Genomic DNA, 18,357 nt, shown 5'->3' on the forward strand with positions numbered 1-18,357 from the left:
CTCTCTCTCAAATAAATAAATAAAATCTTTAAAAAAAAAAAGAAGTTGTTTGAAAAAGGCAAGAAGAAGATTTAAAAAAAAAATAGAAAGAAAAAAAGCAGAGAATATGATCTGGCAGGAGACTAGAACAAAGCCATACACTAGTGATTTAGGGTATATTTTGATCTGTTAGAAGAAACTGTATCTCAAAATTTTAAAGAGAGAACAACTTATATATATATATATGCCAAAAGTAAGTGTAACTACTATGAAGGGATAAAATATGACTCTACAAATGAAAAATAAAAAAATTTTTTTTAAAAAAGGGATTGATAAGATGTTGGTTGAAAAAGGGAAAAAGAAAAATTCAAAAAAAAAGTTAAAAAAATTAACTTTGAAAAACTAATGAATCATGGTAAAAAAGCCATGAATTTTTTAAAATAATTTTTTATTGTTATGTTAATCACCATACATTACATCACTAGTTTTTGATGTAGTGTTCCATGATTCATTGTTCATGCATAACACCCAGTGCTCCACGCAGAATGTTCCCTCTTTAATACCCATCACCAGGCTAACCCATCCCCCCACCCCCCTCCCCTCTAGAACCCTCAGTTTGTTTTTCAGAGTCCATCGTCTCTCATGGTTCGTCTCCCCCTCCGATTCCCCCCCCTTCATTCTTCCCCTCCTGCTATCTTCTTCTTTTTCTTTTTTCTTAACATATGTTGCATTATTTGTTTCAGAAGTACAGATCTGTGATTCACCAGTCTTGCGCAATTCACAGCGCTCACCATGGCACATATCCTCCCCAATGTCTATAACCCAGCCACCCCCTCCCTCCCCCCCCCCACCCCTCCCGCCAACCCCAGTTTTTTTCCTGAGATTAAGAATTCCTCCTATCAGTGAGGTCATATGATACATGTCTTTCTCTGATTGACTTATTTTGCTCAGCATAACACCCTCCAGTTCCATCCACGTCGTTGCAAATGGCAAAATCGCATTCCTCCAGTTTTCCCAGCACCGTTGGAGTCGATCTAGAAAATAGAAATTTGGGATGGATGGATGTATAGGTAGGTAGGTAGATAGATGGATAGATAGATCTATCCATCTATCTATCTATCTATCATCTGTCTCTCTATCATCTATCATCTATAGAGAGAGAGACAGAGAGAGAGAGAGAGAGATTAGATCTTTGTTCATAGTCACATGTCTTTGTTCACTGGTATAATCCTGTCTTTTTTCCATTACATATTCTTGCGTCTTTTATCAAAGACTAATTGACCATATAGTCATGGATTTATTTCTGGGCTTTCTATTTGGTTCCTTTGATCTATGTGTCCATTTTTGTACTAGCACTATACTGTTTTGATTACTGCACCTTTATAGTATATCTTAAAATCTGGGATTGTGATACCTCCAGTTTTGTTCTTCTTTTTCAAGATTGCTTTGGCTATTTAGGGTCTTTTGTGGTTCCATAGAAATTTAAGGATTATTTGTTCTAACTCTGTGAAAAATGCTGTTTGTATTTTGGTAAGGATTTCATTAAATCTGTAGATTGCTTTGGGTAGTATGGACATTTTAACAATATTTGTTCTCTCAATCCATGAACATGGAATATTTTTCCATTTGTTTATGTCATCTTCATTGTCTTTCATCAGTGTTTTAGAGTTTTCAGAGTACAGCTCTTTTACCTCTTTGGTTAAGTTTATTCTTAGATATTATTTTGGTGCAATTATTTTCTTAATTTCTCTTTCTGCTAGAATAGTTACATTTTATTTTAATTTTTTTTAATTTAATTTAATTTAATTATGTTATGTTAGTCACCATAGAGTACATCATTAGTTTTTTTTTTTAATTATGTTATGTTAATCACCATACATTACATCATTTGTTTTTGATGTAGTGTTCCCCGATTCATTGTTTTCATGTAACACCCAGTGCTCCATGCAGTATATGCCCTCCTCAATACCATCACTGGGCTAACCCATCCCCCCAACCCCCTTCCTCTAAAACCCTCAGTTTGTTTCTTGGAGTCCATAGTCTCTCATGGTTTGTCTCCCCCTCCGATTCCCCCCTTTCATTTTTCCCTTCCTTCTCCTAATGTCCTCCATGCTGTTCCTTATGTTCCACAAATAAGGGAAACCGTATGATAATTGACTTTCTCTGCTTGACTTATTTCACTTAGCATAATCTCCTCCAGTCCCATCCATGTTGATGTAAAAGTTGGGTATTCATCCTTTTTGATGGCTCAGTAATATTCTATTGTATATATGGACCACATCTTTATCCATTCTTCTGTTGAAGGGCATCTCGGCTCTTTCCACAGTTTGGCTATTGTGGATATTGCTGCTATGAACATTGGGGTGCATATGGCCTTTCTTTTCACTACATCTGTGTCTTTGGGGTAAATCCCTGTAGTGCAATTGCTGGGTCATAGGGTAGCTCTATTTTGAATTTTTTGAGGAACCTCCACACTGTTTTCCAAAGTTGCTGTACCAACTTGCATTCCCACCAACAGTGTAAGAGGGTTCCCCTTTCTCCACAACCTCTCCAACATTTGTTGTTTCTTGCCTTGTCAATTTTTGCCATTCTAACTGGTGTAAGGTGGTATCTCAGTGTGGTTTTGATTTGAATTTCCCTGATGGCTAATGATGATCATTTTTTCATGTGTCTCTTGGCCATTTGTATGTCTTCTCTGGAAAAGTGTCTGTTCATGTCTTCTGCCCATTTTTTGACTTGAATTATTTGTTTTTTGGGTGTTGAGTTTGAGAAGTTCTTTATAGATCTTGGCTCTCAGCCCTTTGTCTGTAGTGTCATTTGCAAATATCTTCTCCCATTCTGTGGGTTGCCTCATTGTTTTGTTGACTGTTTCCTTTGCTGTGCAGAAGCTTTTTATCTTGATGAAGTTCCAAAAGTTCATTTTCACTTGCCTTTGGAGATGTATCTTGAAAGAAGTTGATGTGGCTGATGTTGAAGAGGTTACTGCCTATGTTCTCTAGGATTTTGATGGATTCCTGTCTCACATTGAGGTCTTTCATCCATTTTGAGTTTATCTTTGTGTATGGTGTTAGAGAATGGTCAAGTTTCATTCTTCTGTATATAGCTGTCCAATTTTCCCAGCACCATTTATTGAAGAGACTTTTTTTCCATTGCATATTTTTTTCTGCTTTGTCAAAGGTTATTTGACCATAGAGTTGAGGGTCCAACTCTATGGGCTCTCTATTCTGTTCCATTGGTCTATATGTCTGTTTTTGTGACATTTTAAAATGAAACTGTTATACCAGTCTTTCAAATGTGCTCAGAAATATCTAAAAACCAGAGATGACACCTATATAAATCTATGTATTGTTCAGTCATTAGTCATTCACTATCCTGACTTTTTGGAAAGAATATTTTCCAATAAAAAAGCTTTACCAAGACTCATTGTATGATTATTTATTATGTATTATTCTTAAAGGCATCGTATTATGGAGCTAAATTAGACAAAACAGGAGAAAATAACCCTAAAAAATTAGAAATTTCACATTTTAGGATTATACCAGTGAACAAAAATATTTTGACTGTGGACGAAGATATTCTCTCTCTCTCTCTCTCTATGTGTGTGTGTGTGTGTATGTATATATATGTGTATATATGTATATATATATATCTTAGTCTTTCTCATTATCTATCTAATATCTCTATCTATCTACCTATCTATCTATCCATCCCAAATTTCTATTTTCCAGATCGACTCAAAGTTATAGATGGTCAGAGGGACACACACATACCCTTGAGAATTATTAAACATAGTTTCATTTCATGGTTGAAACTAATAAGTATTAAAATAATTTATGTAATAATAGCTATAAATGATATCTATGATGGAATGAACACTGGCCTGGAAATCAGTAAACATGGAGTCTAGTCCCAGCCCTTTCTCTTGGGCAAGTCAGTTCTCCCTTCTGAATCTCTGTAAAATGAGATGATCAGAGTACTTGGCTTCTAAGGTTGATGATGACTGATTTAATGAAGCATTCCTGAAGCAACCCTGTTTCCAATACCAAGAAGAATTGAGGAGCATGGGATCTGGGTTGAGGTCCCCTCCGGCCCAGAACTGATTCAGCTTCCTCCCGACCTCAGTGTCACTGAGGCTGAGGAGGAGGAGGAGGAGGAGGAGGAGGAGGAGGATAGGGCTGTGCATGGATGTGGCTGGGAATCCAGCTGCAGGGATAGGTAACCTAGGGCTGAGGACACCTGTAATTTCTCTGTTTCTGTACATCCCTATAGGCTGCAGTGGGTAAAGGTGAATAAGTAGGTGCTACACTTTTCTTCTCTTTTGTCATATAGAGGACTGATGCCCATCTGGTGATTTCCACCTCCCAGAGTTGGGATATGTCATTCCTTAATTCAAGGGTGGTCAGCATGTACACTGGTTTATTTATTCTGACACTGAGATCTGGCTGCCATTTAAAGTAGGCTACCTCTAGTTGGTCTTAATGCTTATTTAAAATAACATGGCTGATATTGAGAATACTGCAAATGCTCTAAATTAGGAATCAGAAGACCCATGCTTTTGGCCTAAAATCACTGGCTTGAGGTTATCACTTAATATCCCCGGGTCCTTATCTGTTAGAAGCAAAATTTGGCCAAAGTCCCATCCAGCTCTAATGTGTGACTCCACAAGAGTGAACCCACTGCATTGTACTTGTTGAAGGTGCTGGGCCTGCCACCAACCCACTTCATTCAGAGGGCCTCCAGGAGACAGACATTCTTTGGTAAGTCCCCAGGTCTAATGCTCTTTTTCCCATTGTGATGATGAAGTCTTATAGACCTTGGAGATACCTACCATACCTAAACCTCATTCAGTGCTCTTGCCTGGGCCCATCCCAAAGGGCAAGCTGTGATGAGGAGCTTCTGCTAGAAAAGTAAAAAACTGCTGAGAAGTGGTACCAGAAAGCATGATGGAGATGGGATGGGGGAGTCACATTGGGAAGGAGGTCTTGGCATAAAAATGACAAGGTTTCTGCTCAGAAGATCCATCAGCAGATCTTGAAACTTGGAAGCTTATAACTATGCCCTTTCCTGTAAATTCTCCTTTCTCCTGCAAGCAGCTTGCCCCTTCGTACTATGTACTGTACAGAGAAATCAAAGAACAGAAGCTTCTAAGAATGGTGGGAAATTTCTTTGCTACATTATATCATTAATGGAGCATCATTCTTTCCTGCTGAAATTCTCTTAATCCTCCAAATCTTTACTATGCCAGAATCATAGCAACTTTGCTATAAAATGGGTAAATAAAGCTGTTAGAATAGTTTGGCTGTCGATATGTTGTGGCTTGCCAGTTATGTGTAGGACAGCTACCTAATTGCTGGAATTAAGCTTCATTGATGGCCCCATGTTGCCCAACCTCCATCACAGTTTCCAGGCTCTGGATTTTCTGATCCTCTTCCTTTCTCTTTGATTGGTGCTGTGCGAGATGGACAGGTGGATTAACAAGGTCCAACTGAGGCAGGGCTTCCAGGGCACTATGCACCAAATAGATGAAGTCGGTCTCATATCTAAAATCCTTTTAAAGAGCCACAAGAACCTAAGGGATTCTTTTGTAGAAAATCCATAGTGACCAGAAATTCGGCCCAGGTGGAGTGAAGCCAGACATGAAGGAAAGGGGACTCCACAGAAAGGGGCTCTGCACCATCTGGAATGACATTTCTGACCACCCATTCCCATCGGGATAGTTCATAGGCTTCTATTGGCTATGGAATATCCATCATTCCTAGCCCTCTCACCTCTTATTTCCACCCAAGAGTGCCTTCAAAATAGGGGCAAATCCCTTACTTTCTCTCCACAGCTTGCCCCATACGTAAGAGTTAAAAATACCCTGATGGGGGATTCCTGGACAAGACGGTTTTAGTCATGTTGGTGGTCAGTCAGTATACATTAGTTCAGTCATGTGAGCGTTAAAATGTAATCTACTCCTGCACCATTTGGTAAAAAGCCCCTGCCACAGCTACAGGTTCCCTGGTCCTTTTCCCAGGACCTGTTGGACTCCCCAGTATCCAGAAACTACAAGTTTAAGGCCTGGCAAGCTGAGGGTCCTCCATGACTCTGTTTCAGTACCAAAGCTATCATCCTTTCTGATTGGTTAGTCCCATGCCATTCCAATGGTTAAATCTTTGAGACATCATCTTGTAGTCATGGCTGGAGCTTTGAAAACCTTCCCTGTGGGCACAGTAAGTGTCCTGGCTGCCTTACAACAGTGCCCATGCACTAACCCTTCTTCTAGAGCAGTCTGATGGGGCAGGCAGGAAGATCTTAGCTGACTTGTTTTTATAACATACATAGAGCAATGGAACTGGTCTTTTAAACCCAGATATGCTTTTACCATCCACCACTTTTAATTTAGCCTTCTGGATTTCAAAGGATTTAGGGAAAGAAAAGTAGGGAAATTGGTATTCCCTCTTGACAAAGACATGGTGGGAAAAGTCACATCTTAAGCCCATAACACTGAATTTAAGATTTTATGTTCTGGGGGGCACTAAGAAGAAAGGAATATAGGGCATCTTGGTAAGAGGGTCTGGTTCATAGAGTACTGGTTTTTACCATCAGCATGAGGCTTTAGAATAATGATGTGTTTTTGGTAGCAACATCCAGATGTCTTTCTTCACTTCCTGCATAAGAAAGGACTTTATTGGGATCTGCATCTTCTTCAGCATTTCCCAAACTTTGTCTGATTATAAGAATCAGTTGGGGACTTGACAAAAATGTTAATTCCCATTATCTTCCTGTGTAACCTATGATATAGCAGATTTGAGGTGGGATGCAGGAGTCTGTATGTTTTTGACAACAGATATTTGTGATATTTATGATAAGTTTGAGAAACACTATGTTCACCTCAGTTATTGGCTCTCCCTTCCCCAGATTTGGGCTGCCAACAGCTCCTCAACCCCCAGCCACTTGTAGTTTATACCCCTCATTAGCAGCAAAGTGATGTTGCTTCAAAGGCACTAAGATGCTTAGGTGCTCCAGGTCACAAGAAGGAGATGGAGAGATTAATTAAATATTGAGGAGCGTCAGAGAGGGTGAGAAAAACTTGTACAAGAAAAACAATTACATAATGATGACTTTAGAAGCTGTTATTTATAAGCCTGTGAGCCTGATTATTCAGTCATTTGTAAAAATAGCAACATAGGATCAAATGGGAGCACTGGTGCCATAGTCAAAAAGGAAACGGGGTTTGTATGAGTTCACAGTACCTATACCCTATGCAATACTCCCAACTCATTTTTATGTCTGTAAATACACATACACACATTCAGGGTCTCTTATAGGAATTCAGTGTGAGCAGATGTTTTCTTTGAGGCCCCACATATTGCATTAATTATAAAAGTAATACGAAAACAATGGATCGTGGATCACCACATCAAAAACTAATGATGTATTGTATGGTGACTAACATAACGTAATAAAATTAAAAAAAAAAAAAAGAAAACACTGGGACACCTGGGTGGTTCATTTGGTAAAAAAAAAAAAAAAAGTAATAGAAGGGCTTCATTATGCACCTTCCAGATGTCCATCATGTGAATCCCACTGAGTTTTTGTGAGAATTTTTTAATGTGTAAATTGTGTGTGTATATTCACATCCATCCATATGCAGATTTACAAGGTGTGAGCATAAGTGGTCATCTTTTCTGAACATGATGTCCAAATGAGTGGCCTCACCTTCAAAGCATTGCACAGAATATTCTAGAGAAACCTCTGGAGCTGTCTTCAGGGCTTCTTTCCAGGCATGATAAATACATTTGGTGAGAGTGTTAATCAGTCAAAATGACTGAAGGAAGTCATTTCCAAGCTGTGGTCTTAAGCAACAAAGCAAGTTTAATCATTCCAATTTGTGGATAAAATTTTCATGTGACTATAAAAAAGTAACGAGATTAATTTGCTTGTGTGGCATGTAAATGAGTTCTGAAAGCAGATGATTTTCCTACAATGACTTTCTTGTTACACTTCAGGGATGTTCCAAATTATTATATTGGGTCAGTGGGAAAGGAGCAAGGGCATAGATAATCCAAGAGTAGACAACATCTTTTTTTGTTCAGAGCTGAATGTTTTTGTCACTTCAGATTTATTATTATTTTTTTATTATTATTATTCATTATCATTATTATTTTACCCTGGTTAAGGTTAAGCCATTTGATTTTGGGAGGAGGAGGTGGGAAGGAGGCTCAGAACATACTGAATAGGGGGGGAAAGTGTTTGTAAAGGTTAATTGCATTCATTGGATAATCTACATGTGATTCTTTCCATCTGAATGAGATGGAGGGCATGTTTGTGTGTGTGGGAGGGGGGTGGTGTAGGACAAAACTAGAGCTGCAAAGACCACTCCAAGAAGCAGCATGGTTGAGTGAACGGCTATGATGTGACCAATGTATATTAACACCTGGAACTAAACAGAATGTTGTATCTCTAAAGATTCCAAAGGTTTTCCTAAAAATATGACCAACAACAGGGGGAAAAAAAGATACCCGGATTCTAAGGATCTCACGATGGTGCTGAAAACCTACGACACCAGCTTCCTGGACTTTCTCAGAAGGTGTTTGGTGTGAGTTTGCAGGGTTGTCTCTGCCTCTGGGTTTCCTCTTAAACACTGTATTTTCCCACATGTTTGCTGGTGAAAGTCTGGGGCTGGGACATAGTTATAAAAATAATAATAGATACTGACCACAGGGCTTGAGAGTCTGTAGAATGCTTTTCCTCATGAGACTGTTCTCTTCCAATCTTGTGTGACTAGAAGGGCAGATGATTTGCTCCGTTTTGAGATGTGGAAGCTGAGGTTCAGTGACTTGCCCTGGATTAGTGTGTGGGTAGGGCTTGACGTCTTGGCCTCAAACTGCCTGACAGCAAGGTTGAAGGTCAGTTCTAAATAGCTTCTTCAGGAACTGAGGTCAACCTCTTGCATGTTGTAACCGTTTGCATACCACCCAGTATGTGGTTTCTGAGTCCCTCCCCATTCCCCTGGGATTTACAGCCTAAATTAAAGGATTAGGGAAGGGATGATTTATAAACCATTTATTATGTACAGCTTTTTGGAATCTATATGCTAATTTTGACTCTTAGAAATTAGGTTCTGTACTTCAGTCAAGTCGTAGTAAAAAAAAGGAACAGTACATAAAGCATTCAGAACAATGCCTAGTGTTTCAAAAATGTTAGCTCTTGTCATTCTTTTAAAAGAGGTTTTGCAAGTGTGTCTCCACTAAATGGCAAATAGATTAGCCACATGATATTTGGTCAGTTATTGCCTCTCTCTGGGCCTCAGTTTCCTTTTCTATATAATGAAGTATTCCTAAGGTGTCTTTAGCTTTATCAGTCCTATAATTGTTGAGTATTTTCGAAACCATATGTTTATGTTCTCTCATTCTTCCAGCGGGATGGAGTAGTTTTAGCAAAATACTCCTCTTGTATTTGTGCACTCTGGGAATTTAGGTACTAGCTCAGAGGATAGGCCATCAAATACTGCTGGAAGTTTTCCATCTAGAGGGTCATGCTACTCATTTGAAGAATGGAGCTAGAGAAGGATCCTATGTTTTACCATTATCTCCATCCCCCTGCCCCAGCCTTTGGCTGAGGCCACAGAATGAATGTGCATTAGCAAGTGACAGAGACTCACTACTGAGACTGAGGTGAGTTGTCCAGAAACCCCAACCATCCAGAACACAGCTCAGAACCAAGAAAGAAATTTTTCTCTTTTTTAGGGCAAAAGGCTAGTTGCTCACAACTTGCAAGAGGTGATCAAGCTAATGGGGTGTATTCTCGTATCATTCCCTTTTTTTTTTTTGCTAATTAACAAATTTTTGGAATGACAGATTAAAAATTTTGAGTCAAATTTAATAGGGGCAAATGTAAAGTCCTATGTCAAGCTTTTATAGGCCAACTTTAGAAAGTAAGGAGAGGGGAGTTATAGCTTAGCAGCAGCTCATTTCAAAAAGAACTGGGAGCTTGAGTTGTTTACGACCTTATAAATCTAGAATATTAATGCCATCTGCCTGCAGTTAGAAGCTATTCCCAGCATGATGAACATCGTAACACAACAGCTGAAATTTCCTATCTAGGAAGGTGACCACCTTATTATATGACCAACACGTAGTAGTAATGTAAATGTTTTTGGATAGTTGGAGGATTGTGACATAAAAGATTAGTTGTCTCATTCTGTATGCAGTAGCCGCCCCCCCCCCATGGTTTTGCTTTCTGCGGCTTCAGTTACCCACTGTCTACTGCAGTCCAGAAGCAGATGATCCTCCTGATGTCTTGTCAGAAGGTCAGTACTAGCCTAGCACTATATCACACTGGATCTGTCATTCACCTCACTTCATCTCATCACGTAGGCATTTTATCATCTCACGTCATAAGAAGGGTGAGTATAGCACTAGAAGATATTTTGAGAGGGAGAGACCACGTTCACATAATTTTTATTATAGTATATTGTTATAATAGTTCTATTCCATTATTAGTTCTCATTGTGAATCTCTTACTGTGCCTAATTTATAGATTAAGTTTTATCATAGGTATGTATGTAGAGGAAAAAACATAGTATATGTGGAGTTTTGTACTATCTGTGGCTTCAAGCATCCACTGGGGGTGGAATGTATTACCCTATAGGTAAGGGGGGACTACTGTAATGTTAATGGGTAAAATTAGAACTTGGGTCTAAGTTACTAGTGTAAAAGTCCTAGTGAATTTTGGCTCAGTAAAAACAAAGAACTTTTAAAGAATTGGTTTTATCAGGATTGGAATAGCTAATTCTGTGACTAAGCACCTTGTCACTAAAAATAACTCAAGAATGGCAGGATGATTCCATGTTGAAGGTTCTGTCAGATGCCTTTTGTTACTGCATTAGATGTTTGGCTGGATTATACACAAATCTCCTTATAATATTAATATTCTAACACTCTGTAAATTTTGTGTGTGATATATTTGAAGGCCCAGATTTTGTAGTTTGGAACTTGAAATTAAGCATCTCTTTGTTTTGATCTTAGTTTATTGACCTCTAAGTCCCCATGGTTAAGATTTTCTATAATATTTCTTGGGAGGGAAATTCTAGGAACTCTAGAAGACTTGGGCTCCAATATATTCCCTGATTTGTCATGCAAATTTCCTAAAAAGATTATTTTCAGAGTTGTTTCCAGGTACTTTTATATGTTGTAATCTCTGTTCTATTATGATATCTTTGAGTTATAACATGGTTTAAATGGGTTCTTTAAGAATGAACTATTTTTATTATATCCCATTTAGGTTCTTTATTAGTGTCTTTTTAAATGTTTTCAACATTAGAAAGGGAAGCAAAACAATAACCCGTGCTGGGCTTTGTTGGTATATAGATGGGAACCTTCTTTTCGCATGACGCCCGACCAGGCCCTCAAGCATTCTTGGATTCATGAGCCACGGAATCTCAAACCACGGTCCAGGCCCCAGACCCTGAGGAAAGCCAGTCTCTGTCTCCCCTCTGAGGCTCCGAAGGCCAAGGTTCCGGGGCATCATCACTTGGACATAAGCGGTACAGCCCCTCAAATAGCCAGTCCTCTTCCTGTAGTCTGGTGCTCAGGTATCTCTGGAGGGTTCATGTCAGTTTCTCTGAACTCAACCGTGGATAGTTATTCTGACTACATCACTACTAGCCTGTCATTTCTCACTTTTGAGATTCAGCCTCTTTCAGGAGACTTCCTTCTAGCTGGGTTTGCTTCTTTCTTGCCCCTTTATAATTAGGAATTTCCACTTTTCTCCTGTCTTCAATTCCCTTTCTCCTCCTTTCCTTTTCTTTCACCGTGTCCTCCTCTGCCTGACCTATAATTTACCTTTTGGATTTTTATCAGATTATGGCATTATGCAGATATCTTTTATACGCAATATAGCCTCATGGTTTTGTTCATGGTCACTAGGGTCAGGTTGCTTGGGATTAAATTCTGGCTCTACCATTTACCACGTGTGGGCCCTTGGGCAATTCAGTGAGCCTCTCTGTGTCTCAGTTTTTTCATTTATGAGAATGAGAATAATGCCTATCTCTGTGGTTGCAGAAAGGATCAAAGAAATTAGTAAATGTAAAGTGCTTACAGGCATTATTCATCTGTAAAGCACATAGAATGTGTTTTTATATCATTACAACCAGGATTTTCCCAAAGTAATTTACAGTCAAATGGACAGAATATAATTCACATTTGAACACTTGTTCCTTCTGTCTTCTCTCTCCTTCGGCAGAGGTGATCACCAAAGAAGAGACCATAGACAAAATAAAAGGTGGCACCACCAAGCAGGTTCAGAATTCGGGTGATCAGCAGGGCTCTCTGCAGCATGCAGCTGAAGTTGTCCAGCTGCCTCAACTAACAGAAGCTTCCGGAAAGCCAGAGGCAGCTGTTGGACCAGAGGGGTCCAAGACCTCCCCAGAAAAACAAAGTAAAAACTCCTCACCCAAGAACGTGAATATTTTACCACCTATTGTATGACCTTTGCTGAAGGTGTGTCCTGTTCCTTTCCACCAATGATTTGTATTAGAGACAGCACTTACATTCTACAATATTTCAGATTGTTCTTTTTTAATGCATAAAGGTTTGTTTAAAAAAAACTTTATTCACATGGCCAGTTAGCATGATTCCTATTATGAGGGATGAGAGAGAATGTTCTTGCACAAATGATGTGTGTATATGGGGGCGGAGGGGCAAGTACTCAATGTCATAGCATCACTAATAGAACTCTGAATATTTTTTTTATTTTCTTTTTCCCCAAGACAGCTGACCTGTGGATTCTTGTTTGAAAATGAAAATGAAAAACCAGTTTGAGTTTAGCTTGTAACTAGCTTAAGCACCAAAGGACATTTATTTGTTTATGTAATTGAGGAATCAGGAGGGATAAGTGTGATTTCAGGCACTGTGGAGTCTAAAAATTCAGACAAGGTCATAGGGCTCAGATTCCCTCTCTACCTATTAGCCTTGCTTCTTTTTGTGGTTTTCATTCTAAAGACAGGCTCTGCCCAGAAGTTAAAGTGACCACCAGTATCCTGTCAAAAGATGCAGTCCTGGTAGGAAAGTCTCAGAAATGACTGGACTTGAACCAAGCACTATGTCTGAGATATTGGGATCTTGTGATTGGATAGGCTGGGTCACAGGCCCACACTGTGATGATGGTAGCACCATGGAGTAGGGGACAGAGTATTTCCCAAAGGAGGGGAAGCTAAGTAAACAACAGGATATATTCACTCATCCACCATCCTCAAAATCTCATTTGGCTTTCTAGTCCTTCTCTGTATGAATACATAATCTCTATATGATTGTAATTATAGAATAGATACAATTTTATAAGAAACTTAAGATCATAACCTCATAAACAACATGGAAAATATACATGGCTTTATAGTTTTCAATTACTGTGTAATATTTCATGAAGGAAGACACCGGATAATTGAAGCAATGGGGTGAGAGAAGATCACCCAGGAAAGGTGAAACAGAATGAGAACAGCAGAGGGTCAAAAGAAAGTAGGAAAGATAAATATGCCAGGGGATAACAGACTTAAATAGAGCCCCCAAGAGATGAAAAAAAAAAAACCCAAAAATTAGAAACCAAAGGAGAAAGTTTCTAGAAAGATGAAAAATATAAAATTCCATAGAAAGGTCAGGATAAGAACAGAAAAAAAAATGCCTCTTAAGTGGGGAGATATGGACACTAAATGAGAGAAGTGCCATAACAGGTGATTTGTCCCGGGTCCTATAGCCAGAAAAGTATAGAACTGGCAATAGAACTCAGGTCCTCTGGACTTTTTTTTGACACTAGCTATCTTCAACCGTGGATAAAGTTGAGGGAGACAATTGTTCTGCAACTCCCCAGAGAGAAGAGAAGAAGCCAAGTCCTCAATATCATAATTTGAATGATTTAGGTTGAATAGAAAATATTTTGTGATTTGAATGGTTATAAATGCTAAAATAAATTGTGGCTTCTTATTCTTAGGAACACTTTAAGGCAGGGGATCTTCAAGTTGTGGCACAGATCAGATACATTAGAAACAGGATGTATGACCTTAGCCAGGGCCTCTCAGGTCAGCGCTATTTTTCTTCTGCTATCCATCTGATTATTTTTTTAATTCCTGAAATTTCTTCACCTTATTTTCCCACTGGATCCCAAGGAAACCAAACACCTGGAGCCCTTTAATTGTAATTTTTTTAATTTTGTGTCCTTGCTTGCATGGACAGGAAAATCTGCAAAATCCAGTGACTAGCATAAGATGACATGTCTTTGATGTGAGTGGTATGAAGATAATGTTAGGGCTCTTTAAGGATATGGAGAGGGGAGCTGTGGAAGTAAGAAGGGAGGGGAAGAGGGGAAAGCAGTAGGTAAGCGCTGATCACAGGTTCACCATCAGCCAGTCCAGCAGCTGCAGCCGAGTAACATTTCCCACCGCCTCATCCAGCTGTCGCTCCTTCTCATAGCGCAGCACTGACTGCAGGACCTCACCTACACTGCGTCCTTTGTCCACAGCAGCAGCCGAGAGCTGAAGTAGCTGGGGAAAGGAAAGAAAAGCAGTAGTAGAGGGGCAGAGCATCCCAGAGCAGATAAAAGAGGGCCTGCCAAGGCTAGAACAAAGAGGCTGGGCAGACCTTGGTAAACTGCAGTAAAAAGGGCTTGCCATAACTGGCAGGTATGCAGCCTGTCTGACAGAAGAGAGTTATATCATCCTTAGAAGAGAGATGTTAGCATCCATATGATATATGGAACATACAATTTCCCACAAGACTAAATCTTGCTGCTTCCAGTGGGTGTTTGGTCAATGGTGGTCCTGTTTTCTAAGAATTCTAAAGTTCTTAAAATTACTGTAATATCACGAAACAGTCTCCATCATTGTCCCAAGACCAAACAAGGGCAGGGGGGAAATAGCCAGAGGACAAATGCACATGGTGCTTTCCATGCCCTACAGAACAGACAGCCCTAGAATGCTAGAAAAGCAGGAAAGTGGCTCAGAGATCCATTCAGCCCCTGGAGGATGCAGCCCAGAGAGGTGGCGAGACTTGTAATACAGTGCTAGAAATTAGCAGAGGCAACATGCATGCCCAGGTCTCTGAACCCTATGTTTAGCTCTCTCTCCAAGCTTAAAATGAGAAAAATTAGCCAAAGCAATCATTCTAGCCATATGAACACAGTACATTGCCATTCATCTAAGTAACCAGATTTTTATTTTGTGTATTCTGCACCTGACTCTCTGAGAGGAAGGAAAACAAACAGGCCGAATATCAGGAGCTTTTCCTTTTTTCCAAAAGGGGAAATTTCCATAAGAGAGACTAAAGTACACATGGATGTTCTTAAAACAAATGGAAGGACCAAGTCTTAACAAAGAGAAGCTATAAAGAAGAACCAAATGAAAATTCTAAAAAACACAAAATCAAAATGGACTAAATAGAATGAAGATGAGAATTCTACCACTGAACCACCAATGCCTGGTAAAAAGAAGAAGACAGCAGGAGGGGAAGAATGAAGGGGGGGAAATCGGAGGGGGAGATGAACCATGAGAGACTGTGGACTCTGAAAAACAAACTGAGGGTTCTAGAGGGGAGGAGGGGAGGGGAATGGGTTAGCCTGGTGATGGGTATTAAAGAGGGCACATTCTGCGTGGAGCACTGGGTGTTATGCATGAACAATGAATCATGGAACACTACATCAAAAACTAATGATGTAATGTATGGTGATTAACATAACATAATAGTAAAATCAATCAATCAATCAATCAAAATGAAGATGAGAGAGGAAAGTCAGTGAACTTAAAGACCAATTCATAGGGAAAAAAAACACACACACACACGCACCGAACAACATAAGAGATTGATTAAACTTTCTTCAATTAAAACCTCTTTGAAAAAATAAAGAGAGCTCAGGGGCCTGTGGAACAATACTAAAGGTCTTATATTTATGTCATTAGAATCCCAGGAGAGGAGAAAAGTGTGGTGCAGAAAAATGCTTGAAGAAATAATGGATGAATGTTTCCCTAGTTTGCCAAAAGACATAACTGACAAATTCAAAAAGCTCAGTGAGCCTAAAATAAGATAAACCCAAAGAAATTCACTTTAGGACTTGTCTTAATCAAATTGCTAAAAATTAAAGAAAAGGAAAAAATATGAAAGCAGCCAGAGAAAATTTATAAGAGAAAAATTCAAATGACAGCAGATTCCTGATCAGAAACCATAGAAGTCAGGATATGATATAACACTTTTAAGCACTAAAAAGAACTGCCAAATCAGAATTCTATATCAAAGATTATACTTCAGGAATAGATCCAAAAAAATTTTCAGATTAAAGAAGACTAAAAGAAGTCATTTCATTGACAGAAAATGTGTTCTAATTCTTTAGACAGAAGGAAAATGATGTTAGAAGGAAGCTGGGAACATCAGGAATGAATGAAAAACAACAAATAGTAAAAATCTCAATACAAATAATAAGTTATTTTTCTCAGTTCTTTAAAATATGGGCATACCTTGAAGATACTGTGGATTCAGTTCGAGACCATCACAATAAAGTGATATCACAATAAGGCGAGTCAAAGTTTTTGGTTTCCCAGTTCATATAAAAGTTATATTTACACTATTAAGTGTGCAATAGCATATGTCTAAAAAACAATCTACATAATTAAAAAATACTTTATTGCTAAAATATGCCAACCATCATCTGAGTTTCCAGTGAGTTTTAATCACTGACTACAGATAACCATAACAAATATAATAATGAAAAAGTTTGAAATATTGTGAGAATTACCCAAATTGACACAGAGACACAGCATGAGCAAATGTTGGAAAAATGGTGCCAATAGACTTGCTTGACACAGGGTTGCCACAAACCTTCAAATTTGTAAAGAACGCAATATTTGCAAAGCATAATAAAGTGAAGCAAAATAAAATGAGGTACAGCTGTATGTTTATAATTGAGAGCAAAAATAACATTGTCTAAGGATTTTTCCAATATACGTAAGATTATATAAAATAACTACAACATAAGGGGGACGGTAATGAGACTGACAGAATTAAGATTTCAATACCACAGTTTAAGTGGTAACTATTGATTTTACATAGACTCTGAAAAGTTAATGTCCATTGTAATCCTTAGAGAAACTACTTAAAAAAACAATACAAAAGACAGAGCCAAAAACACAATAGATAAATTAAAATGGAATACTAAAAAAAAAAAGTTAATAATTTAAAAGAAGGCAACAAATGGGGGAAAAGGAGGCAAATTAGAACAGTGGACCCAAATCCAAACATACCGATAATTAGGCTAACTGTAAAAGGTATAAACACACCAGTTGTCAGAATGGATTAAAAAGACCCAACACCATATGTTACCTACAAAAACACTCTCTTCAAATGATACAAGTAATTTAAAAGTAAAATTATTGAAAAAAATATGTATCATTGAGACACCAATCAAAAGAAAGCTAGAACCTCAACATTTATGATCAATTGATTTTTTTTATGAAGGGGAAAGATAATTCAAAAGGGCCAGATATCCATTTGTCTTTCCAACAAATGATGCTGAGACATCTGTATATCCATATGCAAAAAATGAACTTAGCTGCCTACCTCATTATACATAAAAATGAACTCAAAATGGATCACAGACCTAAATATAAGAGCTGAAATTATCAAACATTTAGAAGAAAACAAAGGAGAAAATCTTCATGGCCTTGGGTTAGGTCAGGGTTTCTCAATCTGGTACTATTTACCTTATGGGCCAGGTAATTCTTTTGTTGCAGGCTGTCCTGTGCATTCTAGGATACTTAGCAGCTTTCTTGGCCTCTACCACTAGACCCAAGTAGCAACTCCCCTCACAGCTGACACAGTTGAGAACTACTGGGTTAGGCAAAGATTTATGAGATACAACATCAAAAGCACAAGCACAGACTGAGAGAAAATGTGTGCTAATCATATATACCTGATAAAGGACTTGTATCCAGAATATATAAGGAGTTCTTTTTTTTTTCAGAGTATATAAGGAATTCTTTTAACTTGATAAGAAGAAAACAACCCAGTCTATGAACCCTGAGAAACAAACTGAGGGTTCTAGAGGGGCGGGGGGCGGGGGATGGGTTAGCCCGGTGATGGGTATTAAAGAGGGCACGTACTGCATGGAGCACTGGGTGTTATGCACAAACAATGAATCATGGAACACCACATCAAAAACTAATGATGTAATGTATGGTGATTAACATAACATAATAATAAAAAAAAAAGAAGACAACCCAGTCAAAATATGGGCAAAAGATTCACACAGATAACTCACCAAAGAATATATATGAATGGCTAATGAGCACACAAAATGATGTTCAACATTTTTAGTCATTTTAACGTAGGTCTATCAGATTAAATCTACAGTGAGATA

The 18,357-nt window shown here is 38.5% G+C and overlaps 2 protein-coding genes across 14 annotated transcripts in view; one reads left to right on the forward strand and one right to left on the reverse strand.

The window, feature by feature from the left end:
• Positions 1–12,576, forward strand: part of DYRK4 (dual specificity tyrosine phosphorylation regulated kinase 4) — a 76,356-nt gene extending 63,780 nt beyond the window's left edge. For 8 of the 9 annotated variants that reach the window (XM_073886989.1, XM_073886995.1, XM_073886990.1 and 5 more), the window contains 4 exons: positions 4,676–4,736; positions 8,431–8,560; positions 11,334–11,509; positions 12,208–12,576. In XM_073886989.1, coding sequence (XP_073743090.1) covers positions 4,676–4,736; positions 8,431–8,560; positions 11,334–11,509; positions 12,208–12,452 — 612 coding nt within the window. In that variant the 3' untranslated portion in view covers positions 12,453–12,576. The remainder of the gene's footprint in view (positions 1–4,675; positions 4,737–8,430; positions 8,561–11,333; positions 11,510–12,207) is intronic. The other variant, XM_073886997.1, reaches the window with a different exon arrangement.
• A 1,765-nt stretch (positions 12,577–14,341) lies between these two features.
• Positions 14,342–18,357, reverse strand: part of AKAP3 (A-kinase anchoring protein 3) — a 36,523-nt gene continuing 32,507 nt past the window's right edge. For 4 of the 5 annotated variants that reach the window (XM_025851942.2, XM_073886988.1, XM_073886986.1 and 1 more), the window contains one exon: positions 14,342–14,497. In XM_025851942.2, the coding sequence (XP_025707727.1) occupies positions 14,342–14,497 (156 nt within the window). The remainder of the gene's footprint in view (positions 14,498–18,357) is intronic. The other variant, XR_012376498.1, reaches the window with a different exon arrangement.

The sequence above is a fragment of the Callorhinus ursinus genome, unplaced genomic scaffold (assembly GCF_003265705.2).
Source record: "Callorhinus ursinus isolate GAN/ISIS: 27379988/994484 unplaced genomic scaffold, GSC_fseal_2.0 scaffold74, whole genome shotgun sequence".
Taxonomy (NCBI): Eukaryota; Metazoa; Chordata; class Mammalia; order Carnivora; family Otariidae; genus Callorhinus; species Callorhinus ursinus.